The sequence below is a fragment of the Thalassophryne amazonica genome, chromosome 5, assembly GCF_902500255.1.
Source record: "Thalassophryne amazonica chromosome 5, fThaAma1.1, whole genome shotgun sequence".
NCBI classification, from domain to species: domain Eukaryota; kingdom Metazoa; phylum Chordata; class Actinopteri; order Batrachoidiformes; family Batrachoididae; genus Thalassophryne; species Thalassophryne amazonica.
Window position 1 is genome coordinate 38925719 of NC_047107.1, and position 27865 is coordinate 38953583.

At 44.6% G+C, this 27865-nt stretch overlaps 1 protein-coding gene across 3 annotated transcripts in view; it reads left to right on the forward strand.

The window, feature by feature from the left end:
• Positions 1-27865, forward strand: part of adgrv1 (adhesion G protein-coupled receptor V1) — a 444323-nt gene that overhangs the window by 160189 nt on the left and 256269 nt on the right. For all 3 annotated transcript variants that reach the window (XR_004560688.1, XM_034170035.1, XM_034170036.1), the window contains exons 57-71: positions 3439-3694; positions 8855-9057; positions 11990-12166; positions 12350-12532; positions 20119-20298; positions 21221-21385; positions 21523-21643; positions 21763-21886; positions 21978-22116; positions 22263-22448; positions 22781-23016; positions 23309-23457; positions 24786-24984; positions 25819-26038; positions 26127-26366. Coding sequence is in view for 2 of the 3 variants with exons in the window: in XM_034170035.1 (XP_034025926.1) it covers positions 3439-3694; positions 8855-9057; positions 11990-12166; positions 12350-12532; positions 20119-20298; positions 21221-21385; positions 21523-21643; positions 21763-21886; positions 21978-22116; positions 22263-22448; positions 22781-23016; positions 23309-23457; positions 24786-24984; positions 25819-26038; positions 26127-26366 (2778 nt within the window). In the remaining variant the exon portion in view is untranslated. The remainder of the gene's footprint in view (positions 1-3438; positions 3695-8854; positions 9058-11989; positions 12167-12349; positions 12533-20118; positions 20299-21220; positions 21386-21522; positions 21644-21762; positions 21887-21977; positions 22117-22262; positions 22449-22780; positions 23017-23308; positions 23458-24785; positions 24985-25818; positions 26039-26126; positions 26367-27865) is intronic.

Consider the following 27865-nt stretch of genomic DNA (forward strand, 5'->3'; position numbering starts at 1 on the left):
ACTTTTAAGGATTACTGTATGTCAAAACTACTTCACAGATCATCACAATGTAAAACCAAGGTCAGGAAGACACTAGTTTGTTTCAGCTTGTGAATTAAATATCAGATTGTAACATCTTGATCAGTTGGACCATTCTGGATCAGCATGGAATTATTGCAGTGTTTTGGAATCTTCACGGTGTGAATCACATATCTTTTAGTTTGAGTCCTTGTCAACCCTTGGCAGACATTAGAAATCTCGAATGCTCTTGTTTGTTACTAGTTCTATTTATTTTTTTATAATTACTTAAGCAGACTGTTCATACTGGGAGGAACGACATTTCATTTGGTGCTGCACAGAAGTGCAGGTAACAATGATAATAAACATGTCTTGAATCTTGAATCCACTTTGACTTCTATTTCACTGCAGATGGCATCAACCAAAGATATTTCCTGTGTTGTGTGGTTAGCTTCATTTATTATTATTTTTTAACATATACTGTATCCATTCTTGCATTTCAGGCCTACAACACATCCAAAAAACAAACAAACAAACAACAAAAAAAAAAAAAACAGTTGGGACAGGGCCAATTTATTCTATAATAATAATATAATATAAGGCTCAAATAATCACTTTTCATGCCAGTTTTCTTGAGTTAAATCAGGTGATGGATACATGAACATTTTCAAGTCACTGAATACATCTTGGACTTCAGTTCCATCAATCATTAAAAAATACAAACAGTGTGATACTAAATAGTAAACCTGTGTCAAGTAGGCAGTCCTCAAAAACTGAGCAACCATGCTGGCTGTACTGTCATGTTTGGCTGGCTACTTTGAGTAGTTGCATAAGGCTGATCCTGCTGGGATATTAGACATTTCTGGTGCCAGGGATCTTGGAGCTTATTCTCCTGTCAACTGGAAACCACCAAATCTTGGTAAGATTGCAAAGGCCACGAAGCAATTGTGGCTTTGTACATGAGCATCTCCAGGCAGGTGGAGATGCTGTTCTCTTGGCATTGAAAATAATTTTTATTTCAATCTGGGAGACAGATATCATCCCTACAGATCAGAAGAAATGACTTGTTGTCCTGATCTGGAAAGGAAAGGATGATTAAATGCATTGTAACAACTATAGGGGTATCACACTGCTCTCTGTGCCAGGAAAGGTACTTTCAAGGATCATTCTTGACAGAATTCAGTTTCAGCTACTTGCTGCTCAGTGGCGGAACAGTCTGGCTTCACACCCAAGAAGTCAACTGTTGCATACATTTTAGCCCTGCAGGTACTCATAGAACGCAAGCAGGAGTACTGGCAGTGCTTCTTTGTGGTTTATGTTGATTTTTGCAAAGCATTTGAGTCAGCTGATCGGACTGATCTCTGGGACATACTGAGAATTCATGGGATCCAAAGAAGCTACTGGACATCCTAGCCAGCCTATACAGAGGGACTGTGAGTGCTGTGTATAGTGGAGGCAGAGGTTTTCCCAGTGAAAACTGGCATTTGTCAGGGCTGTGTTCTGGCTCCTACAGTGTTTGCTGCTTGGATGGACTGGATGATGGGTAGGGTTGTGGAAACCAGTGACAGATGTTTTTTATTAGCAAGGAAAGGTGTACTGACCATGACTTTGCAGACAATGTTGTGATTTTTGCGCAATCAATAGATTCTCTGATTGCAGCACTTGAAAAACTGAGTGAGGAATCAGAGTGTCTGGGTTTGAGATTGTCCTGGATCAAGACTAAGATTCAGACTTTTAATGACTCCATGGATTCAGCCATCAGAAGTGGGTCTGTATGTGGTGAAGAAGTTGAACTTTTAGCATTCACTTATCTCAGCAGTGACATTCCTCTTGTCCTCTTGGTCCTCAGCCTTTGAGATCGAGAGGCACCTGGGAAGAGCTTATGGAGTCATGAGGTCACTGGACAGAGGTTTTTGGTAATGCAAAAATCTTTCACGAGAGAATGAAGATCCAAGTCTTTAGGGTCTTGGTGCTGCCTGTCTTCCTGTATGGTTGTGAGACTAACCAGTGACTTAAGGCGATGGGTGGTTGTCCTTGGTACGTGTCTTCAAAGGATCCTTGGATATCGCTGGAATGACTTTGCATCAAATATGCGGTTACTAAGAGAGACTCAGACGAGGAGTATCATTTGCATTGTGAGGGAGTGTCATTTATGACACTTTGGCCATGTGGCTGCTTCTCTCTCCATAATCCAGCACACATGTGCCTGAGTCCTGAGGACCCCAGTAGTTGGAGAAGGCCAAGGGGACACCCACGTTTCACCAGGCTGCTGCAGATGGGTGGTTATTTTAGAGATGTGGGAATGGACCAGCTGTCTGTCTCCACAACAAATTTGGCAGAGTAAAATGCATTCCAGAGGGACTACAATGCATCCCACTCCAACAAGAGCTAAATAAACTCTATTATAGTGTGAAATCAGCTCTATGGTCTTGTGAAATCAAGTTTTTCCAGAGTCATTCACAGCATGACAGAGATGATTTAACACTGCGACAGAGTTTATTTAACTTCATTTGGAGTTAGACCAAATGTACTTCCAGCAGAGTTTATTTTTGCTCTGCAAAATTTACTGTGTGGGTGGTTGCCATGCAGGACCGAAGGTGGTTCCGTGGTGCTGTGGAGACAGCAAAACACAGCACCAGTGCATGCTCCCAGACTGGACTTGATGCTGGAAGGAGAGTTGTGAGGGAAGCCACCGATACACCCATGAACAGCTCTGAAAGACTTACAGGGTTCTGTGGATTTGAGTGAGAAACTGTGAATGGTGCAACATTAATGCATGTTCATTCACAGGAACAGAGTGGAGTATAGAAAGATTATTAAACAGGAACGATCAAATCTCGGCTCACGTTTCCCATCTGCCTTCTGTCAAACAGAAACTGAAATTTTGCATGTTTTTTTTTTAAGGAAAGTCTCCTCTTTACCACTTCATCATGAAGCTGTATAACTGTTGATGCAACAGACAGAATTATGTTACTATGCACAATTTCTCCAACCACAGAAGTGTATAACTCCTTTAGAGCTGTCTGGGTGTCTTGGTGGCTTCCCTCACTGGCCTCCTTCCAGTGTTGTCACTCAGTTTTTGAGAACTGCCTACTTGACACATACTGTATTTACCATACAGTTTGTATTTCTTAATGACTGATGTAAATGAAGTCCAATATATATTTAGTTTCTTTGTAATCTGTTGCAGGACTTAAATGCAGAAATGGGTGTATATTAACAAATGACATGAAGTTAACCACACAAAATATGAAATATCTTGGGTTCATACTGTCTGCAAGGAAAATGGTGTCAAAGTAAATGTAAGGATCACTGCATTTTGTTTGTATTTGCATTTCCTGTATTATCCCAAAATTTGGGCTTGCAACATAGTTTATGTTCATGTCACTGCTTTTCAGTGTGTTTTAGACTCACGCTTGTTTATTTCTTTTTAAATCAAAGGTAACATTTTCCGAGGGCCAGTCAGTCGCCGTCATCTCCCTGGCTGTGATAGCAGACGGTGTTCCAGAGCTGCAGGAGAGTGTCACCATCACCCTCATAGATGTGACCACTGTGGGCCTGCAGGACCTACAACAGGCTGCTGTTATTGACAAGGAGCGTGCACGAGCGCTTCTCACCATCCTGCCAAACGGTTCTCCCTATGGGGTGATAGGATGGCATCTGGACTCCCAGTTTGTCCTCACGCAGGAACCACACAGTAAGAATTGACTAGTGATCAGTCAGGAAGTGAGTTTTTAGCAGATCACAGTAAAATAGGTAGGATTTGTAAAAGCTACTACAGTAATCACACAGTGAGATTTCCTGTAAAGGCTTTCTGCAGCTTCCTGGATTTGTAATAACACTGAATTAATCTTAATATCCTTTTTGAAATATGGCCCAGCATGTCAGCATAGTTTGAACAGTGGAGTATCAAAGTTGTGTGCAGTTTTTCAGAGATTTTTTACATCTGATTAAAGTTATTAAACCCTGCTTGCTGAGCCAGAAGGTGAGGTTCTCAATTTACCAGATGTTTTACGTCGAACCTGTGGTCACGAACTTTGGGTAATGAATGAAACAACAAGGTCTCTGACACAAGTGGCAGAAATGAAGTTCCTATATCAGGTATCTGAGCTTAGATTTAGGGACGGAGTGAGAAACCTGACTATCTGGGAGGGAATCGGCGTAGAGCCAGTGCTGCTTTGCATTGAAAGGAGCCAGCTGAGGTGCTTTGGGCATTTAGTGAGGATGCCCCTGTTATGTTTCGGACGCGGTCGGAGCACCGACCCAGCGTTTGAAGGAGCCAGCATAAAATAAGCAGAGCACGGTTCAAAGGATAACAGAATTTAATAAACATAACAGTGAGAAGTGCTAAACAACTAAACAGTCCGCGGTCTGGTGAGGTGGAAACACGGCGCGCTCTTAACAGCGCAAACGGTCCGGAGCCACAGCAGTTCGGACCCAGGGACCCCGCCGACCCCCCCCAGGTGGCCGCGACAAACCGAGTCTGTGAAGAAAGGAAACATGAGGTGAGTCCAACTCCACACAGAGAGACACAACTCAAAGGTACACGCAATCAGCAAACACTTCCTGGCTTAAAGCTATACATAAGCTTCTCACCCTGCAGGCACGGAACAACTCAGTTCAAATCTCCACTGCAGCAGAAGCTGATTAGACAATTAGCTTAACGTGACAGCTCAATAACACAAGGTGTGAGGGACACCTAATCCACTGTCATTACTTCATAAAAGTCACCAAAACCAAATTACCTCAGGAAGTGTGCTGAAGAGCGTGAGACCTCACCCAATCCTCCTTCACAGACTGTGGCGTCAAAACCTGGAGCGGTCTCTGCGTCCGTGATGGTGAGATTGTTCTCCTGACGTCGATCTCACACGTCTGCTCACAAGGTCGAGTCTCTGGCAATCACACACTGTGCATTCAAGGTTTAAATGCAGCAATCTCTGATTAAGACAAAATACACCACAGCTGTGAGTCCTGATGACCTGCACATGATAACAAGCCTCAGGTGTTCAGGATGAGGTCCTGATGCTCAGCCACTCAGTCCTGAATGCATACCACCTGGTGGGAGAAACAGAAAACAAAAACCAAACCAGCCAAACACCCCAGCCCACAACAGTACCCCACCCTCACGGGAAGCCTCCCGCCGACCACACGGACCTGGGCCAGGAAAAACAAAGCCCCCCTCCAGGGACCATGGCTGGAATGTTGGCTGGGAACAAAAAACACCTCCTGCAGCTTCAGCTCCTTGTGCTGACGATCCAGCTGGGAAAGGCCCGTCTCCAGGAGCTGTGCGTTACTGTGCTCTGATGACAGCTCCATCATCAGCTGCTCCACCTGCAACGTTAATCTCTTCATGCAGTCATTGATCATCTCAATGTTGAGCCTCTCCAGCTCTTCCCTCAGCTGGATAACGCACGCTCCCAGCCGCCTCTTCTCTGTCAACAGGGAACTCCGTGCCGAGACCATCACTCTCATCCTGGAGCCCGTCCTTTCCCATCCTGAGCCTGTCTGCAGCAGACTGCTCCGCAGCTGACACTCCAGTGCAGAGACATCCCTTGTTGACTTGAATGGTCTTGCCCTCTGTTTCGTTTAGCAAACCTGTTAGAGTCTCCACCTTTGCGTTCATTCCTGTCGACTCTTGCTTTAGTTCACTTTGCATAAGTTTGGCCAGGAGTTCTTAAACCTGTGCACTCAGCCTTCTTCCGACTGTGTGTTAAAGTCTGCTTAGTCATAAAACAAAAAAAAGACAAACACAAACAACCATACCAACCCCCCCTCCCCAGAGGACCGTCCCATCAAACCCCGGGAGGAGGAGAAAAAAAAAACATAACCCAAACTCAAGCTTGCAAACAAAAAAAAAACGCTAACACCCCCCCCCCCCCCCGGACGACATGTAGGGACCAACACCCCCCAGAGGACATGCCGCCAGCTCCAGGAGTAATAACCACAGCCAAGGTCCCTCTGGGAACCAAAGTCACCCACGGGGACTCACAGCGCCTCCCAGAGGACCGTTCCATCAAACCCCAGGAGACGCCCCCCTTCATGACTAACAGACCCAGCCCCGGCCGTCTACGGCTAGATGGACCCACAGTCCTTTCCCCCACAGAGGACACCACAGTCACACCCTGAGGGCGGAAACTGGGGGAAAAACAAAAAAAACATACAAACAAAACAACAACCCCAACCCCACCCCCTCAGCGCAGTGGAAACTGGAAGTACGTCCAGTGTCACCAACCACGACTATACCCCAAAAGTCAACCGGGAGGAGTGGAACAGCGGTAATGACATACGGCACAAAATGGCGCCACCCCTCCGACTTTTAAACCAGCCACCAGCTGCAGGTGTATTCCACTGCCCCAAACCTCAGCTACGCCGATGGCGTACGGCTCAAAGGCGCGCTGAAGCCGGAGGTGGAACAGAGAAGTAACAAAAAACACCCCTAAACCCCCCCACCCGGGTGCAGAGGTTACCTGGGAAACGCCCAGCATAACCGAACAGCACCACCCCAGCAACGCCAATGGCAAACGGCACAGAGGCGCGCCAAGGCTGGAGGTTGTAAAGGGAATTAAAAAAAATACCCCAAACCCCCCCCCTCCCCCCTCCCGGGTGCAGAGGTTACCTGGGAAATGCCCAGCATAACCAAACTGCACCACTCCAGCAACGCCGACATCGTACAGCTCACACAGCTGGAGCCAGAGGAGAAGAGAGGGCACAACAAAAACAAAAAAAAAAGAAAAAAGAAAAACAACCCAATTACCCCCCCATCACCCCCCAGAGGACCGTCCCATCAAACCCTGGGAGGTGAAACCAAAAGAAATAAAAAAGAAAGACTAACAGACTAACAAAGTCACCTGGGTCAAACTATGCTCCAGACAGCCTGCATTTTCAACTCCACCAGACCACAGACAATGCTTAAAAACCCACAAAAACAACAAATTAACCCCTGATAAAAACACCTCATACTAAAACAAGAAACAGATAATAGACCAATAAAAAAAACTACCATTGGCCTACATCGTCAAGTGCAAAGAATGGAAAAACGTATTTTCCATCCTTTGAACCTAGACGGTAATGTGACTCTGTCACCAACAGAGGGAGCCAAAGTGCCAAATAAGAAAATCCCTGTGGTAACAGAGTAAAAACCAATACACACTGCTGCAAACGACAGCAGGTTATACCAAACAGCTTAACGTGCAAACTAAATACCACCGGGGCTGCTACAACAGGCGTCGGAGCCAGCTGCACGGGAGGAGACGGGGCTACAGCCGTAACAGCGGGGTGCGACGCGACCCAAGCTGTAAACTCCGCCATGCGCTCACCAACGCGCACAACCGGGGCGGAGCGCACCCGCAACTGATCCCGGATCAGCTCCAACATCTGCTGCAGCCTTCCCGGCAAAAATACCGTCTCTGCTTCCGCTGGTCCATTGTTAAATGGCCAGAGACTACTGTTATGTTTCGGACGCGGTCGGAGCACTGACCCAGCGTTTGAAGGACCCAGCATAAAATAAGCAGAGCACGGTTCAAAGGATAACAGAATTTAATAAACATAACAGTGAGAAGTGCTAAACAACTAAACAGTCTGCGGTCTGGTGAGGTGGAAACACGGCGCGCACTTAACAGCGCAAACAGTCCGGAGCCACAGTAGTTCGGACCCAGGGACCCCACCGACACCCCCCAGGTGGCCGCGACAAACCGAGTGTGAAGAAAGGAAACATGAGGTGAGTCCAACTTCACACAGAGAGACACAACTCAAAGGTGCACGCAATCAGCAAACACTTCCTGGCTTAAAGCTATACATAAGCTTCTCACCCTGCAGGCACGGAACAACTCAGTTCAAATCTCCACTGCAGCAGAAGCTGATTAGACAATTAGCCTAACGAGACAGCTCAATAACACAAGGTGTGAGGGACACCTAATCCACTGTCATTACTTCATAAAAGTCACCAAAACCAAATTACCTCAGGAAGTGTGCTGAAGAGCGTGAGACCTCACCCAATCCTCCTTCACAGACTGTGGCGTCAAACCTGGAGCGGTCTCTGCGTCCGTGATGGTGAGATTGTTCTCCTGACGTCGATCTCACACGTCTGCTCACAAGGTCGAGTCTCTGGCAATCACACACTGTGCATTCAAGGTTTAAATGCAGCAATCTCTGATTAAGACAAAATACACCACAGCTGTGAGTCCTGATGACCTGCACGTGATAACAAGCCTCAGGTGTTCAGGGTGAGGTCCTGATGCTCAGCCACTCAGTCCTGAATGCATACCACCTGGTGGGAGAAACAGAAAACAAAAACCAAACCAGCCAAACACCCCAGCCCACAACAGCCCCCTGGTCATCATCCTAGGGAGATCTTCCAGGCATGTTCAACTAGGAGGAGGCCCTGGGGAAGACCTATATGTGGGAGGGATTATATCTCCCAGTTGGCTTGGGATTCCCCAAGAAGAGTTTGTGGACTTGGCCAGTGATAGGGGAGTGTGAGATGAACTGCTGCTGACACCATGACCTGGACCCAGATAAGCAGTAGAATTTAAATGAATGAAAATACTCCTGGCATTTCTATGAAAACATAGACACTTTTCATCCATTTCCTCCAATCCATCAGTAAGCATCTGTAGATGTCCAGAATGACACCACAATGCAGACTGATGCAGTTAAACAGTCATGCAAGTGTCAGCATGAAGAGGATATTTGGACTTGAATGGAGATTTGTTCTTCTTTAGTACTTGTTTTATTTCACCCTCACATACATCTAGGAAATGTGACAGGGCATTGGAATAAAAAAAAAAATCCACATATTTCCATTTTTTGCCATTTCTCATGCCCTGTTTTATCACCTCTTGTTTCTCACAACCTGCAGGAGTTCCAGTCAATGTGACTCTGTCCATAGTGAGGGAACAAGGCTCCTCAGGAGAGGTGGCAATCCGTTATAAGACAAAGCCGGCCCTCTCACAGCCCTCGTCCAATCAGGCCTCTGCAGGACAGGACTACACTGCCAAAGACGACACCATCATCATGATAGATGGTGCTACTGTGGCCCTCGTCGCTGTAACAGTCCTGCCGGTAAGGATGAGTAGTGAATAGTGGAGAAGTTGATTCATTCCATTCGAATAAAAGAACCGAATGTTCAGCCTTATACAAGAACTTTTTCAAAAACTGCTCTCAAATTTCTCCCACCTTTTATAGTATGATAGACACATAGCATAATGTCGAGGATGTTGAGGAAACTGCTCAACACCTCACATTGTTGTCAGTGGTGTCAGAGCACCTTCAGCCATAGACTGAGACCCCTGGAGTGCACCACAGAACACCACAGGAGGTCTTTCCTACCTGTGGCAATCAGACTGTATAATTCCTCCCCCTCCTGCAAGATGAATACGTAACGAACAGAGTTATTCAGTTACTCAGAATCATTTTCAATATTATCGAACATTGTGTGCAAGTGTCTTCCAGTCATTTCAAATAAATTAGTTGTACTTATTGCAAAACAAAACAAAACAAAACAAAAACAAAACATTGTTCACTGTTTACTGTTTTGTTACTCTGGCAAAATAATTTCCTTCGGGATAAATAAAGTCGATCTTATCTTAAAAGTCATTCAGAATAGCTACGTCTATATTTGTCATAAGATATAGAAAGCAGATGTGTATTTAATGTCTTTTTATAACGCCACAGAATCACACCATTTTTCTCAACAAGTAGACTATTCACAGAACTGGTGCACAATAAGGAAAAGCTCTGTGACCTGATGACTTCTTTATCTTTAGAACACAGTAATTCTGCATCCCAATGACCATAAATAACACCTCAAGAATACCAAATAAGGCTATGTACCCTGCACGTATATGTCATATGTGTCCAGTCATAATACTGTAATAGTAATAATAATAATTGTTGTTATTACCGATTCCCTAGGAATCAAAGCACTGAACACAGTAAACACTAATAACAATACATAAATAAATAGCAGTAATTAATGTATGCTACACCAATGCACAAAAATGCCAAATTAATGAGCTGATTAAAAAAAAATCTAATTGTAATCAGGTTTTTTTGTAGTGTTTACAGTGCTGTGGCCTGGCAGTCCATCTCATTTGTCAATATCTTCTGACCAGACCATGTGAAATAACATCCAGTATGTTGTCCAGTGCATTTTTATTTGTCCATTTGCATATTTATGGAATTTAAGAATCTTTGTTAAGCAGCACAGGCTGTGGTGTGCACAGCGCTTCTTAAAAAAACAAAAAAACAAAAACTTTCTCACTCATCCATGTTACTGTGGGCTGGAAATCTGTCTCCATATGATGGTTTCTTCTGTCCAAAGCTCATTGAATAACATCAAATTCATTGTCCAACACATCTTTTGCTCATTTTATGAATTTAAAAATCCTTATGGTAAGAAGCAGCACAGACTGTGGTGTGCACATGAGTTCCTGTCTGTTCTTAAACTCACTTCCAGGGAAATGCGGTGTTACAAATTGAGTTCCAGTTGGAGAAAAAAGCTGTGTCTTACATTGTTTTTTTACTTCCCCTCTTCGCAATGCATTTTTCGACACATGCAACTTACACTCCAGAAAATATTGTATATTTTGAACTGCAGAATTAAACAAGATAACATCAACGTAATTACAGTATAATGTGTAATTTATGTAAGATTTTGAAACTAAAATTGTTACAAATAACTGAAAAATTCAGTAATTTACTGAAAACAGGTTTAGATGACCTCAAATAGCATGACTGAACCACTCAAATGTTTTGTTCATACCTAAGGGCCCCTTCACACATAAAACAATTGAACCCAACTGGTGCACAACAGAGGAGTTGCATGTCACTCGAGAAAAATTGGAGGCGCCTCAAACGCCTTGTACAGCTGTCGCAACAACCATTCACATCACGTACACAAGCGGCTGAAAGACAGCAAATGCCCTGCGAGTGCCCATTCGACCCCTCTCTCAGCAGGTGTCGGCCAAATTCCAGGTGCCACACATGAGCATCTAACACCGCTTGCTGGGCACTTAGAAAAGGCATTGCTATTCGCGCTCCCGGCAGCTGTCTGTGAAAAGTGCCTAAGTGCCACATACAGTAGTGTTCAGAATAATAGTAGTGCTATGTGACTAAAAAGATTAATCCAGGTTTTGGGTATATTTCTTATTGTTACATGGAAACAAGGTACCAGTAGATTCAGTAGAGTCTCACAAATCCAACAAGACCAAGCATTCATGATATGCACACTCTTAAGGCTATGAAATTGGGCTATTAGTAAAAAACAAAGTAGAAAAGGGGGTGTTCACAATAATAGTAGTGTGGACGATAACATTGTCACGGTATTGTGCACGCCTGTCAGACCGTGCGTCCCTCCCAACAGCAGGTGGAATGTTTTGTGGTTCCCCATTTCGTTTTTGGTTTGTGGATTTTCTTCCAGTTTCTGAGACTTTTGTGTTATGTGTGAAGGGGCCCTAAGAAAACACTTTACACAAGAAAAAAGGTGAATGTGGGGAAATTTTCTTAAATCCCTAAGATAAATCTTAAATCTTTTTATTTTGTCTTCAGGTGAGGCAAATCCATATTATTGGCTTTAATTTTAGCACTCCGTCCCTCACGTGCACTTTTCACACTCCAACCCATTTTGACTGTTCAGGATTGTGCCTTTTCCTGCCTTCAGAATAACATATATGTTTCTACCACCAGATTAGCTTTGGCCTTAAATCGGCAAGTGTAGGTCACTGAATAAAAATTCAGTATTCTGCCTGACATTTACTTACTGCTCAAACACCAATAAACCTTCCTTCGGTCTCTCTTCCTCTTTTTTGTCCTCATATATCTGTTTTAATGTAGTCTTGTTCACTCTTTCCTTTAGTTTATTTCTGTTTCCACCATGAGTGCAGTTATGACCAAAAATCTAAATCATTCATTCAAGCCTTTGCAAAATGTTGCAGTAGCAATATTCACAGATATGTTTGTGTATGATATAGTGTTCATACATGTGTTTCTTTAGGATGACGTTCCAGAGCTGGCAGAGAGTTTCTGGGTGAACATCACCAGTGTGGAGCTGGTTAGTGGGTCGTCCGGAGCAGGTCAACCCAGCGTGAAGAGGCCTGGATTGGAAGTAGCGGAAGTGACAATTCAGGAAAACGATGATCCCAGAGGTGTTCTGCAATTCAATGTGTCTGAGGTGAGCACACTTTTCTTTTGACACGAGCACTGCAACGTGGATAGTGACAAGTTTCAAGCACCCCACCACCACTACCTTGTTTAACATAGTGTCTCATTAAATACGTAATGCTGTAAACAAAAAGACAGCTGATAGAAGACAAGCGTCTAATAATTCAACATGACTTCTATTTATCACATCAAGGATATCCCTGGACGTGTTCTGGCTTATGAGACTGCACCACCAGACAACTTCCTCCATCTGCCGGTGGTGCGGCTGGCTGGTGCTACTGGAAGACTAATTATCTACTGGGCGGCTCAGCCCGTTACTGCTGATTTGAATGATTTCAGCCCCCACACAGGGAATGTCACATTACAAGATGGACAGGTAAAAGGATCAATTGTGTTTCGCATTAAATCTTAATTTTTTCAATTTCAATTTATTTTCATTTATATAGCGCCAAATCACAACAGAGTTGCCTCAAAGCGCTTCACACAGGTAAGGTCTAACCTTACTAACCCCCAGAGCAACAGTGGTAAGGAAAACGTCCCTCTGAGGAAGAAACCTCAAGCAGACCAGACTCAAAGGGGTGACCCTCTGCTTGGGCCATGCTACAAACATAAATTATAGAACAATTCACAGAACAGTTCACGGACGAATATACAAGAAATGCTATTGCCGCACAGGACAGGAGGATCGCCAACATGAATACAACTCCCATCTCTGGATGGAGCTGCACCTTAAACAGAGAAAAAACAGAATCAGGCATCAGAAAGACAAAAAATACTGTATAATTTGTCAGCATTAAACAACAAGAAAAACAGAAGAAATACTAAGGTGATTGCCGGCCACTAGCCCTAAACTTCACTAAAAGACCCAGAATTTAGGTAAAGTTGAGGCCACAGCCCGCTCCAATTACTAATAAATGAATTAAAAGAGTAAAAAGCGTAAAACAAAACTGTACCAGTATGCTAGCCATATGAAAGGGAAAATAAGTGCGTCTTAAATCTGGACTTGACAGAATCTGACTGTTTTATTGATGCAGGGAGATCATTCCACAGAACAGGGGTACGATAAGAGAAAGCTCTGTAACCCGCAGACTTCTTATTCACCTTAGGGACACAAAGTAGTCCTGCACCCTGAGAACGTAAAGCCCGGTACGTAAGGTTTAATTAGGTCAGCTAGGTAGAGCGGTGCCAGTCCATGAATAATTTTATAGGTTAGTAGCAGAACCTTAAAATCTAATCTCACTGGGACAGGAAGCCAGTGAAGGGATGCCAAAATGGTTGTAATGTGGTCGAACTTTCTGCTTTGTGTCGAAGGTCTGGCTGTAGCATTTTGAACCAATTGGAGACCCCTAATGCTAGACTGCGGTAAACCAGAAAATAGAACATCGCAGTAGTCCAATCTAGAAGAGATAAATGCATGGATCAGGGTCTCAGCATCAGCCATAGACAAGATGGGACGAATCTTCACTATATTTCGCAGATGGAAGAAAGCAGTCCTAGTAATATTTCTAATGTGGAGGCCAAAGGACAATGAAGGATCAAAAATTACCAAAGGTTCCTCACTTTGTCAATGTGATGTATGACACACGAGGCGAGGCTGAGCGTGAACTGGTCAAATTGATGCCGATGTTTCACTGGACCAAGAACCATCATTTCAGTCTTATCAGAGTTTAAAAGTAGGATGTTTCTAGACATCCAACTTCTCACTGCTGCAAGGCAATCTTCTAAGGATTTTATGTGAATGAGATTGCCAGCAGTTATCAGCATGTATAACTGAGTATCATCTGCATAGCAGTGAAAGGTAATCCCAAAATGCTGCAATATGTGCCCAAGGGGTGCTATATAAAGGGAGAAAAGCAGGGGCCTAAGACAGACCCCTGTGGAACCCCAAATTTCATGTCACTAAGGTAGGAGGTAGTGTTACTGTACAAAACACAGTGAGAACGACTGATCAAGTATGACGTCAGCCATGCAAGGGCACTCCCAGTAATCCCAAAATGATTTTCCAGCCTATCAAGTAGAATATGATGATCCACTGTATCAAATGCAGCGCTGAGATCTAACAGCAACAGAACCGTAGTGGTGTCTGAATCCATTGTAAGCAGAAGATGATTCACCACTTTAGTGAGAGCCGTCTCTGTGGAATGATATTTTCTAAAAGCAGACTGCAGTGGCTCAAAGAGATTATTCTCAGTAAGATAGTCTACAAGCTGCCGTGACACCACTTTTTCCAGAATTTTAGAGAAAAATTATATATTTGATATCAGCCGATAGTTTGTCAACACACTAGGGTCAAGATTAGGTTTCTTAAGTAATGGTTTAATCACTGCATATTTGAAACATTTAGGAACAGATCCAGAAGTTAAAAAAAGATTAATAATTTCCAGCACAGTCGGCCCAGGAGTGGGCCACACGTCCTTAAACAGTTTTGTTGGTATAGGATCAAATAAACAGGTTGTGCTTTTTGTTGACATTACGAGTTTTGTCAGCATGCCTAGTGAGATACTATCCATTTCCATCCATCCATTTTCTTCCGCTTTATCTGGAGTCGGGTCGCAGGGGCAGCAGCTCAAGCAAAGCCGCCCAGACCTCCCGATCCACACACACCTCCCCCAGCTCCTCCAGGGGTACCCCAAGGCGTTCCCAAGCCAGCCAAGAGATGTAGTCCCTCCAGCGTGTCCTGGGTCTTCCCTGGGGCCTCCTCCCAATGGGACGTGCCGGAACACCTCTCCAGCGAGGTGTCCAGGGGGAAAAGATACCCGAGCCACCTCAACTGACTCCTTTCGACGTGGAGGAGCACAGGCCCGACTCCAAGCTCCTACCAAGTGACCGAGCTCCTCACCCTATCTCTAAGGGAGTGCCCAGCCACCCTGCGGAGGAAACTCATCTCGGCTGCTTGTACTCGCGATCTCCCTCTTTCGGTCATGAGCCAAATCTCTGACCATAGGTGAGGATCGGAATGTAGATCGATCAGTAAATCGAGAGCTTTGCCCCCCTACTCAGCTCTCTCTTCACCACGACGGTCTGATACAGCGACCGCATCACTGCAGATGCTGCACCGATCTGTCTATCGATCTCACGCTCCATCCGTCCCTCACTTGTGAACAAGACCCCGAGATACTTAAACTCCTCCACTTGAGGCAAGGACACTCCACCAACCTGAAGAGGGCAAAGCACCTTTTTCCGGTCGAGAACCATGGCCTCGGATTTGGAGGTGCTGATTCTCATCCCAGACGCTTCACACTCGGCTGCAAACCGCCCCAGTGCACGCTGAAGGTCCTGATTTGACGAAGCCAACAGAACCACATCGTCTGCAAACAACAGAGACGAGATTCTGTGGTTCCCAAACCAGACCCCCTCTACACCCTGGCTGCGCCTAGAAATTCTGTCCATAAAAATAATGAACAGAACCGGTGACAAAGGGCAGCCCTGGCGGAGGCCAACGTGCACTGGAAACAGGTTTGACTTACTACCTGCAATGCGAACCAAGCTCCTGCTGCGGTTGTACAGGGACCGGATAGCCATTAGCAAAGGACCCCGGACCCCGTACTCCCGGAGCACCCCCCACAAGGTGCCCCGAGGGACACGGTCGAACGCCTTCTCCAGAGCCACAAAACACATGTGGACTGGTTGGGCGAACTCCCATGAACCCTCGAGCACCTGATGGAGCGTGTAAAGCTGGTCCAGTGTGCCACAACCAGGATGAAAACCACACCGCTCCTCCTGAATCCGAGGTTCGACCATCGGTCAGATTTTCCTCTCCAGTACTCTGGAATAGACCTTACCGGGGAGGCTGAGGAGTGTGATCCCCCTATAGTTGGAACACACACTCCTGTCCCCCTTCTTAAACAGAGGGACCACCACCCCGGTCTGCCAATCCAGAGGCACTGTCCCTGATTGCCACGTGATGTTGCAGAGGCGTGTCAGCCAAGACAGTCCCACAACATCCAGAGACTTAAGGTACTCAGGACGGATTTCATCCACCCCAGGAGTCTTGCCACCGAGGAGCTTTCTAACCACCTTGGTTGACTTCGGCCTGGGTAATGGATGAGGACGATGGGATTGAGGAGATCCTCAAAGTATTCCTTCCACCGCCCGACAACATCCCCAGTCAGAGTCAACAGCTCCCCACCCGCACCATAAACAGTGCTGGCGGAGAGCTGCTTCCGCCTCCTGAGGCGTCGGACGGTTTGCCAGAATCTTTTCGAGGCTGACCGATAGTCCTCCTCCATGGCCTCCCCGAACTCCTCCCAGACCCGAGTTTTTGCCTCTGCGACCGCACGGGCTGTGGCACGCTTGGCCTGCCGGTACCAGTCAGCTGCCTCCGGGGTCCCACCTACCAACAAAGATAAGTAGGACTCCTTCTTCAGCTTGACGGCATCCCTTACTTCCGGCGTCCACCACCGGGTTCAGGGATTGCCGCCGCGACAGGCACCAGAGACCTTGTTACCACAGCTACGAGTGGCCGCATCGACAATGGAGGTGGAGAACATGGTCCACTCGGACTTCATGTCTCCAACCTCCCCCGGGATCTGGGAGAAGCTCTCCTGGAGGTGGGAGTTGAAGACCTCGCTGACAGAGGATTCCGCCAGTCATTCCCAGCAGACCCTTACGATACGTTTGGGCCTGCCAGGTCTGACCGGCTTCCTCCCCTCCCAGCGGATCCAACTCACCACCAGGTGGTGATCGGTCGACACCTCTGCCCCTCTCTTCACTCGAGTGTCCGAGACACATGGCCGAAGGTCAGATGATACAACTACAAAGTCGATCATCGACCTCCGGCTCAGGGTGTCCTGGTGCCACGTGCACTTATGGACACCCTTGTGCTCGAACATGGTGTTCGTGATGGACAAACTGTGACTAGCACAGAAGTCCAACAACTGAACACCACTTGGGTTCAGATGGGGGAGGCCGTGCTTCCCAATCACCCCCCTCCAGGTCTCACTGTCGCCGCTCACCTGGGCATTGAAATCCCCCAGGAGAACAATGGAGTCCCCAGTCAGAGCGCTATCTAGTACCCCTCCCAGGGACTCCAAGAAGGTCGGGTACTCTGCACTGCCGCTAGGCCAGTAGGCCGAGACAACAGTGAGAGACCTGTCCCAACCTGAAGGCATAGGGACGCGACCCTCTCGTTCACTGGAGTGAACTCCAACACATGGCAACTGAGCTGGGGAGCAATAAGCAGTGCGACCCCAGCTCTCCGCCTCTCCCTGTGGGCAACGCCAGAAAAATGAAGCGTCCAGCCCCTCTCCAGGAGTTGGGTACCAGAGCCCAAGCTGTGCATGGAGGTGAGCCTGACTGTCTCTAGTCGGTATCTCTCAACCTCCCGCACAAGCTCAGGCTCCTTTCCCCCCAGCGAGTTGACATTCCACGTCCCAACAGCCAGGCCACCCGCCCTTGACTGCCACCCAATCCTCTCTGCACCTGACCCCCATGGCCCCCTCTGCAGGTGGTGAACCCACAGGAGGGCGGGCCGCTCTTTTGGGCTGAGCCCGGCCGGTCCCCATGGGCTAAGGCCCGACCACCAGGCGCTCGCGCGAGCCCCAACCCCAGGCCTGGCTCCAGGGTCGGGCCCCGGCTCCGCCATACCGGGCGACGTCTCGGTCCTTGATTTTTTTACTGGTCATGGAGGTTCTGAACTGTCCTTAGTCTGACCCGTCACCTAGGACCTGTTTGCCTTGGGAGACCCTACAAGGGGCACAAAGCCCCCGACAACATAGCTCCTAGGATCATCCGGGTACGCAAACTCCCCCACCACGATAAGGTGGCAGCTAGAGGGGTAGGAGATACTATCAAATTCTGTAAATCTAGGTAATATCAGTAGTGGCACCAACCTCAATAGCAGGGTGTACTGGCTGGGTTAAGGCATGCCGGGATATGTTTAACCTGATGTCTTCTATTTTCTTCCTAAAGTAATCCAGGAAATCTTGTGCTGTAAAAGTAGAGCGAACTACAGGTGGTTGTCCATGCATCAGTGTTGCCACCGTGTCGAACAAGAACTTTGAGTTATGCTTGTTTTTGTTGATCAAATCAGAGTAGTAAGTCCGCTTTGTAGCCAGAAATGCATGCTTATAATCTAAGATAGCATCACGCCACGCAAGGTGAAATTCTTCTAATTTTGAACGACGCCATTTCCATTCTAGACCTCTCGCTTTATGCTTGAGGTCACGCAGATAATCATTGAACCAAGGTGACTGTGATTTGGGGGAGCGCGGTTTTAACACAGGTGGTGCAATCATGTCGAGTGTAGTTTTGAGCACTGAGTTTAAACTATCCACAAGTTTGTTTACTGACTGGGTATTTGTCAAATGTGAAGCTAAGACATCAGGCAGTTTAGCTTCGAGTTCAGTCTTTGTTGAGGAGTTGATGCATCGCCGTAATGATATATAAGGTTGTTGTTCCACTAAACACGGCAGCGAAACTGTAAACTTAATAAGTGAGTGATCAGACACCACTGGTGTAAGAGGCATGATGTCAATATTCGTGACAGCAGTACCATGTGTGAGAACCAGATCCAGGGTATTTCCACTAATGTGCGTCGAATCCCGAATGCATTGCCAAACTCCTAATGCATCCACAATTTCCATAAATGATTTGCAGAGGGGATCAGAAGGCTTATTTATATGAATGTTAAAGTCACCAATGATTAGAATGTTATCTACACTAGTTGACAAGTTAGAGATGAACGCACCAAATTCATCTAAGAATTCAGAATATGGGCCAGGAGGTCTATATACAGTGACAACGTAATACGACTGATTTTTAATCTTCTGACCTTGGCAATGTGTAATATCCTGAGCAGAGCGGAGAATCAGATGCTCAAACGAGCATCTGATTCATCTGATTATACTAAATGTATAAGCTGGTGGGCAGGCCTCATTTAAGTTTTCTTCCTTTTTTCTTTTAGCAATGAGTCAAATTTATTTTTAATTCTTGGTGAATGCAAAACTCAGTGTTTTTCATGCATTTCTTAACAGTAGACAGGTTTCCATTATCCTCCAAATTGTGCAGTTTGAAGTAGAGAACATGTATATTAAAAAAAAAAAAACTCAGGATCATGGGGGTTTAAGAGAGCCACATATACTGTTGTGCTTAACGGTTTACATACCCTGGCAGAATATTTTTGTTATTTTATTTTTATTTTTATTTTTTACCATTTTTCAGAGAATATGAATGGTAACACAAAAACGTTTTTAGTGGTAGGGTGAAGCCATTTATTGTCAAACAACTGTGTTTACTCTTTTTAAATCACAATGACAACAGAAACTACCCAAATGACCCTGATAAGTTTACATACCCCTGTTCTTAATACCGTGTGTTGCCCCCTTTAACATCACTGACAGCTTGGAGTCTTTTGTGGTAGTTTTGGATGGTAAAGCTGCCACTGAATATGTCTTGGACTTTATTTACATCAGTTACGAATAAATTCAAACAATATGGCAGTCTATGGTAAATCTGTATGGAGTAGACAGTTCTGAAAAACTGAGTGACTGTGCAAGAAGTAAAAGAGTGAGGAAAGCCACCAAGACACCCAGACAACCCAGAAGAAGTTATAGGCTTATGTGGATGTGATTGAAGAAATTGTGCACAGTGCAAATTTTGCATTTTGCATCACCGCTCTTAGCTTCATAGTGGAGTAGAGCAGAGAAGGATATTTTTTCACCAAAACAGATCAAATCCAGGCTTACATCTCAGATGTACCTTCTGGAAATTTATAGCTAAACTTTCAGGTTTTCTTTTTGAGAAAATCCTCCTCTCTACCACTTCATCATGAAGCTGTATAACTAGTGATACAAAATGCAAATCAATATGCAGATCCACTTCAGATCTGCTGCGGCGAAAACGAGGGAGCAGCCGACGGGACTTAATTTTTAGGGTTATTACTTGATTTCCAGTCACACCAGGAGGTGAGGCTGTCCACTTGTTGCTTCTCAAACCTTGTAAGAATCCCCATTTCATTTTTAGAGAGAAGCTATGATTACCATTTCTATCATGGATGATGAAGATGTGGAGTCTACAGAGACCTTCAATGTGACTTTACTGAGCGTGATTGGCGGTGCTCGACTCGGCGAGGTTACCTCTGTGACTGTCACCATTCCACCCAATGACTCGCCTCTTGGACAGTTTGGATTTCAGGAGCTGGAGGTGACTAAAAGAAACAAAGTATCAACAGCATTGGGATGGATTTTAATCCTCATAATGATAGTAACATATTTTTCAGAGTATTAAGGTGCCTTGACACTTGCATGAATTTGATCCCTGCATTGGCACGCAATTTAGCGTGCCAATGAGTAAACGCGCTGCAAACTGTCCGTGAACCATGGCTGCGGGCCAGTGCACAAAGAAAATTTTGAAATGTTCAAAATTTCTGGCACGTATAAATTTTGTGCCACTTGCATGAGCTAGCCATGAACATTGCGCAACCTATTCACAAACACTGCATGTCACAGTTTACGCACAGTGTACAACACTTTACTACAGGTTTGCTCTTTGGCACGAAAGATTGCGTGCCTGTGCAGGGATTAAATTTGTGCAAATGTCAAGGTGGATTTTCAAGTGTACCATCTAATGACACACATTGGCATGACGAATTGCGCTGCTGTGTGGAGCCAAAATTCATGCAAGTGTCAAGGTGGCTTTACTTGCAGCTATCGAAAGCTGTATCGTGAAGAAGAAACATATGCAAGTTGCATTTTTGTTTTTAAGCATGGTGCTACTGCTTCATGCAACTTGCTTCTTGTTGCATGAAGCGGTAGCACCATCTGCACATTGTTTACATTGCAAACACTGTATTTCCTCTCAGAAGCTAATGAGCTAATTAATGTTAATGTACCAGGCACAAAATACAAGTAAACTGCTTCTTTTGGAGTAGATGGTGCCAACATGTGGCCAAAGAGGATAGTGGAGTATTTTTTCCAATATAAGTCGCTTCAGAATATTAGTTGTAGGACCTCACAAACAAGTAAAAAAACAAAAACACAAATAAACCAACTTACACTCTGGAAAATATAGTGCGTATCCTTGCTGTTGCTTATTTCATGAAGTATCTTACCCAATCCCCACCAAGGTTACTGTGAGTGAGCCAGAGTTTGATAAAGATCATGCTGCTGTTGCAACACTGATCGTGCTGCGCACTGTGGGTGGCAAGGGGGCGGTTACATTGGTGTGGCAGCTGGAAGACCAGGCGAAAGATGACCTCTCACCTTTCAATGGAACCCTTTTGTTCACCGAGGTACAGTGTAAAAGTAGTGGTGTCGTTATTTTTGCCTTAGTTTGTAATAACGATATCCAACATCACTCAGTGCATCTTATTAGAAGTGCCCCTTTCGAACAATGACCATATCTCCTTATGCATTTGAAACTTTCCAGATGGAGTCAAGGAAAATCTTTGAGATTGAAGCCCTCGCTGACACTGTGCTTGAGAGAGAGGAGAGCTTCACTGTCAGGCTGCTTCCTGCTGAGAGCGCTGCTATCATCGACCCCTTAAATGGTCAGCATTTATGGGACCTTAAGAAAATTCATGCATCCGGTGCACTAAATTTTAGGATTGGTTTACATAAGTGTATCTATCACATCAGTCTTCCTTAGCTGGACTTCTTGCTTCTTCAGGTGTGGCGACCATCACTATCAGAGGAGACAAGGCTGCTTTGGGGATTGTTGGCATTGCAGAGAACTCGAGGAACATACTTATTGGTGAACCTGAGGGAGACTACAATGGGACTGCTGTTGTCAGGTGAGATAAATCCCATCTACAAAAGCTAAAATACCAGTGCTTGAAAATCAAAGATCTAGTGTGAAATTGCTTATTTGTCTGCATCCACTAGTCTTGTGCGAGGACCAGGGGTGTTTGGCGAGATCCAAGTGCACTGGAACATTACTCCGGTTATAGTTTCAGAATTTGAAGCGATCTCTGGCACTGTGGCCATGACAGACAGACAATCTTCTGCTATCATCATCCTGAAGGTACTGCTTCTGCTCGCACTGGGCACCATCGGCGTTAAACCATTTAGAACAATAAATATTTGCAATCAAATGAACAGAGTACTGAAATGCATGGATGGAAACCAGAATGCAGCATGAAGTCCATGTTGTAACTGTCATTGTGTCAGGCTCAGCATGATGATCTCCCAGAGGAGCGTTATGTGTACCAGCTTATCTTGACCTCTGCGACCTCTGGTCTGGAAATCAGCCCTGTAGCCCAGCATGCCAGGATTACTATGGCAGCCAGCGACCACCCTTATGGCCTGTTCTCCTTCAACCAGAGCCAGCTGAGTGTGACTGAGGAGGAGGGAATGGTGAGATTATCAAAAAAACAACAACCGCTAAACAAACATATAGTGCAGGGGTAGGCAACCTGTTCCAGAAAGAGCCATGAGGGTGCAGGTTTTCTTTGCAGCCACTGACTCCACCAGGTGATTTCACTGATTAACTGATTCCATCTGCTCAAAGTGATATTAATCAGTAAAATCACCTGGTGGAGTCAGTGGCTGCAAAGAAAACCTGCACCCTCATGGCTCTTTCTGGAACAGGTTGCCTACCCCTGATATAGTGCATCACACATTATCTCCAGACTGATGCTTTAATATTTTTAACTTGAACCCAGAGTTAAAATATTTCTTTTCCCTAGATGAATGGGACCATTACCCGTTTCTTTGGTAGTCTGGGCAGTGTCTGGGTAACGTATCTGACTTCCGATGGCACCGCGGTCAGTGGAGTAGACTTTGTTGTGGCTTCAGGACGACTACTCTTCACCCCAGGCCAGAACTCACAACATGTGACCCTTCGTATACATGATGACAATCTTCCAGAAGGGCCGGAGGTGTTCTTCCTCAACATCACTGATGTGGAGCTGGTCAACCTCAGGTAAATTAATAATTTGGTATAATAGTCATGAAGAACAACTATTTTATTGCACAAACTGTGTACCAACCCGACTAAATTCACCACCATAATACACCGAACTAGCAACATAGTGGCTTGTCCACCATAGGACAGATTTGCTTTGTTGGCTATCATGTTCAAATTTTAATTTCCTCAGATGGATTAAATAATTTTCTTCTTTGATTCAGCAGCTTTGCTGGAAGGTAGGACTTGATATTAAGTGATGGTTTTTTTGTTGGTGACTTTTCATTCTTTATCCCCCTCTGGTGGTCAGTGCTGTGGACTACACAGTGAAGGAGTCAGGTCTACAGCTGGACCAGCCTCCAGAAATTGGAAACATTTCTTCACTTGCTGTTGTCATACTGATGAATGACAATGCTGAAGGCATCCTGGAGTTTAGAAGGGATCATGTAAACATTACAGGTAAACATCCAATAAAAGCCATCTGAAAAGGAGCTATTTATCTCTTCATCAAGCCCGGCGCCAGAAAAAAAATATTAAGGGGGCGATGAGTTTATCACACGGGACGAGGTTGCCCCCCCCCCCCCCCCCCAAAAAAAGTGCGCATCGGAGGGGAAGTGCCTCTGAGTGTGCATAATAAATTGGGTGTGCTCCTGGAAAGCTCATGTATTTAGGTTACACCGTTGTAAGAGACTGACTGAGTAAGAGTAGTGATGACAGTATTTTTTTAATTATTATTTGAACGTATAGACCCTCGGTCAAGTGATCTCCTGCATACCACAAAACCAAACCAACAACTGATCTGAGAAACGACAGGAGACAGTAGAGTAACCCCACATACAGCCCTCCATCACAAGCGCAAACACAGCGCAATTGGGCATGTGCGCCACTCCATGGCACAGAGCCCAACTACGCATGCAGTCACAAAGTTCTTCTGAAAAACTGGAGTGATCTGAATTCGGTTGGATGAATATGGGTCTGTGTGTAGAGACAATTCACCTCGTTCACAACGTGACAGAACTTAACGATGCGCTGTTACGCGCAATAGCGCGCAACAACATGGAACACTATTCTTGACCGTGCGTAATGGTTCCTGATAATTCTCCAGCAACACGTGCCATTAATCGTAATGTGTGGTAACAGGTCGCAGCAGTTCCTGAGGACACCTGACACCTCTGCCCCGAATCATCACATTCGTGATCAGCAGCCAAGAATGTGTACTTCGTGGCATTCATGACTTGTCGTCGTTATGTGTAAACGCAGCATTAACACCCTCCCCAAGAGAGTCATGCTGCATGATCTGCCTTTTGCTTGGTGGACTTGACGAATCCCAGGAACTCCAGCTCTGACATTGCTTGAATAAATCGAGCATGCTTTAGTGCATCCACCTTGCCATAATTGCTGGACTCAGGATCCTTGCCCTCTGCTGCACTGACAAGCGCAACCCTCAACCTATCAAATTGCTTGAACACAGACACACGCCATATCCGTTTGTTTTAAAATTAATTACTTTAGTTAATTAATTTGGTTTATTTGTTAAATACGTGATATTATTGAATAACTAATAATTTGCTATATTTTCCTGTATTTCTTTTTCTTTCTTTTTTATTTTTATTTTTTGATAATTCTCTTATCCGAGGGGGAGGGGTTGATGACGTGAGGGGGTGTCGCCCCAAACGCCCCCTCGTGGCGCCGGGTCTGCTCTTCATATGTGCACCGAGCAGAGATATTAAAGGGTTGTATACTCAGCACATTAAAAACCATATTTCTTTCTGGTGTCTGTCTTTCAGTTGAAGAGGATGTGGGCAGTTTGGTAATTCCAGTGTTGAGGAGAGCTGGTTCATTTGGATCGGTTTCAGCTAAGTTCCAGTCTAGAGGTCTGAGTGCAACCCCTGAGTTGGACTATATCCTGCATAATGATTCTGTGATATTCAGTCACGGCCAAAACGCCAGCAGTATTCATGTCACCATTATTGATGATATGGACAGGTGAGGACAAATTAATATAGATTAATATATATGCTAGTAAATAAATGGATGCTAGTTTTGCAGGGCAGATATATGAAAAGATTGTGTATTTTATAGTAAAAGCACCAAATTTTGCACAGACACTGCTCAATATACAGTAAAAATTTAGATATAATGCCATGCTCAATTAACTTGACCGTAGGTGTGTGTGCGTGTGGGTGGGAATGTGTTTGTCTATATGTGGGCCTGTGATAGACTGGTATCCTGTCTAGGGTGAACCCTGCCTCACGGCCCATGACTGTTGGGATAGTTGCAAGCCCCCCACCCCGTAACTCTTAATTGGAGTAAGCGGGTGTGGAAGATGGATGGATGGATGGATGGATGGATGGCCATGCTCAATTTGGATTATAAATAGCAAAATCCAAGATAGCCATCACGCCATGAGGGATTATCATTAAAATTCTTTATGATTTAAAAGTCTTTTTTTACTACATATGTCATACATACACAAATGCAGTGTTGTTTCCTATGTTTCTTACACACTGATTCCATTCCAACCACCGTTACATTGATCTATGGAAATTAAAAAAAATAAAAAATAAAAATGAAAAATTGAGTTTGGGATGATAGCTCAGTTTTTTAAATTACATATCAAGCAATGACTGTGTATAATTCTGTCCCTTTACCATAAAAAGCACAATTGTTGGGATATTTTACTCAAATGTGCCCCGCTAGTTGGTTAAGTGAGGAATGCGTCATGAATTCCCAGGTAACACAATTCATTAGCCAGTGGCATCCAAAAAAGAATAAGCTTTTATACCTCTTATAAATTTAAAATTAATTTGTGTTTCATAGTGAATATGCAGAAGTATTTGAGGTCCTGCTGGTTGGAGCCACAGGGGGAGCAGTTCTTGGTTCACAACTCATCACAAGAGTAACCATCGGCAAAAGTGACTCGAGAAATGGGGTTGTGCGGTTTGTCAATGACAGCCTCATCACTTTGGTCAACCCTGACTCCACTCTGAAACTCAGGCTTGTGTTGGAGAGAGTTGGAGGCCTTGTGGGCGATGCAACAGTAAGAGATAATGAAGGACATCATCAAGGACATTTCAGTTCTTGTGCCTCTGTATTGTAACATGTCAAGCATATGGCTCTGTCCTCAGGCTGCGTGGATTGTCCTCGGCCCCAACAGTAGAGAGGTCCTTCCACCATTCAATACAGACATTGGGGAACCTGTGAATGGATCCTTCTATTTCAGGGATGGAGAAGAAGAAACTCATATTATAGAGCTGAAGATTCTTCCCCATGGGATAGTTGAGGTGGAAGAGATCTTTGTTGTAGAGCTTAGCATCCTGTCCGGAGACATGGATGTTGATTCTCACGCTGGATCTGTAACACTCAAGGTACTTAGTGAGTCATGATTGCAAGGTTTACTTTAACATCACAAACTGATAGATCAATAGATCAAAGCTTAACAAGTACATGTATGGATTTCCTTTGGTAATATTCAAGGACATGCAGTAATATGGCACCAACATGCAGTATTCTCTAAAAAAGAAAAATAACTGGTGCAACACAGGAATAAGTGCCAGAAAATTTAATAAGGTGCTGAAAGCAAAAATTGTTCAACGGGACTAACGTTTCGATGTGAGAGTCACATCTTCCTGCACAAACAGAGATGGTACAGCTTAAATACTGATAGGAAGCAGGTGCTCTCAAAAGGGCATGACCATCCATCAGACACAACACTCACTCAATTAGTAATCAATTCATGATTAGAAACACACTGTCCCAAAACTCACAAGACTAAAACCAGACTAAAAAACAATTATTAGAGAAAACAAGTAAATTTTAGATCTTCATTCAAACCAAAAGGTTCCAAAGTGCCTAAAGTATAAATCCAAAATGCTTCTCTACATAAACGTTTTTTGATAATATCACCACCTCTGGGTGGAGCTATGATTCTCTCAATCCCCCAAAATTTTAAAGATGCTGGAGAGCCATGACCGGCCTGTTTATAGTGCCTTGCCATGGCATAAGTTAAATTCTGAGTATGGATTGCCGTTTTATGTTCAGCTATCCGTAATTTAAGTTGACGTTTTGTTTGGCCAACATATGCCAATCCACAGGGGCATTTTAAAATATATACTACATGAGTAGTGTTACAATTGATAAATGAAGAAATAGGATATTGCTTACCAGTGCGAGGATGAGAGAAACATGAAGCATTAGTGGAATTTGAACAATGTGCACAATTACCACATCTGAAGAAACCTTTTGGTGGGCTGGAGGGCCAGGCAGTTGAGACGGGAATGATCATATCTGAATGAACAAGTCTGTCACGAATATTTCGGGCACGCCTAAATATAAATTTAGATGGTTCAGCACAGATGTCTTTAAGTGTGGGATCACTCTTCAGAATGTGCCAATATTTATAAATTATGTTTTTTATTCTTCCTGTAAATGGAGTATAGCAAGTAGAAAAAAATTTAGATGTTGAAGATTTAGATTTTTTCTTGAGTAAAAAGGCACAATCAGTATTTAGAGCTCTGTCCCATGCTTTACCAATGTTAGTTCTACTATAACCACGTTGTTCAAACAGAGTTGCTAGATGGGCTGCTTTTAACATGAAGTCTGTGATAGAACTGCAATTTCTTCTAACTCGCAAGAACTGACCCACTGGTATGTTACGAACTAAATGGGGCGGATGATTACTATCAGCTCTCAATAAAGTATTTCTGCTAAGAGGTTTACGGTAACTAGTTGATTGCAAAGAATTATTGACATCCTTATAAATAGTGAGATCTAAAAAATCTATGGAATGAGAGTTATAGTTCATAGTAAAAGATAAATAATCTGTGGTGGAATTGATATAATTCAAAAATTGATGTAACTCATCATA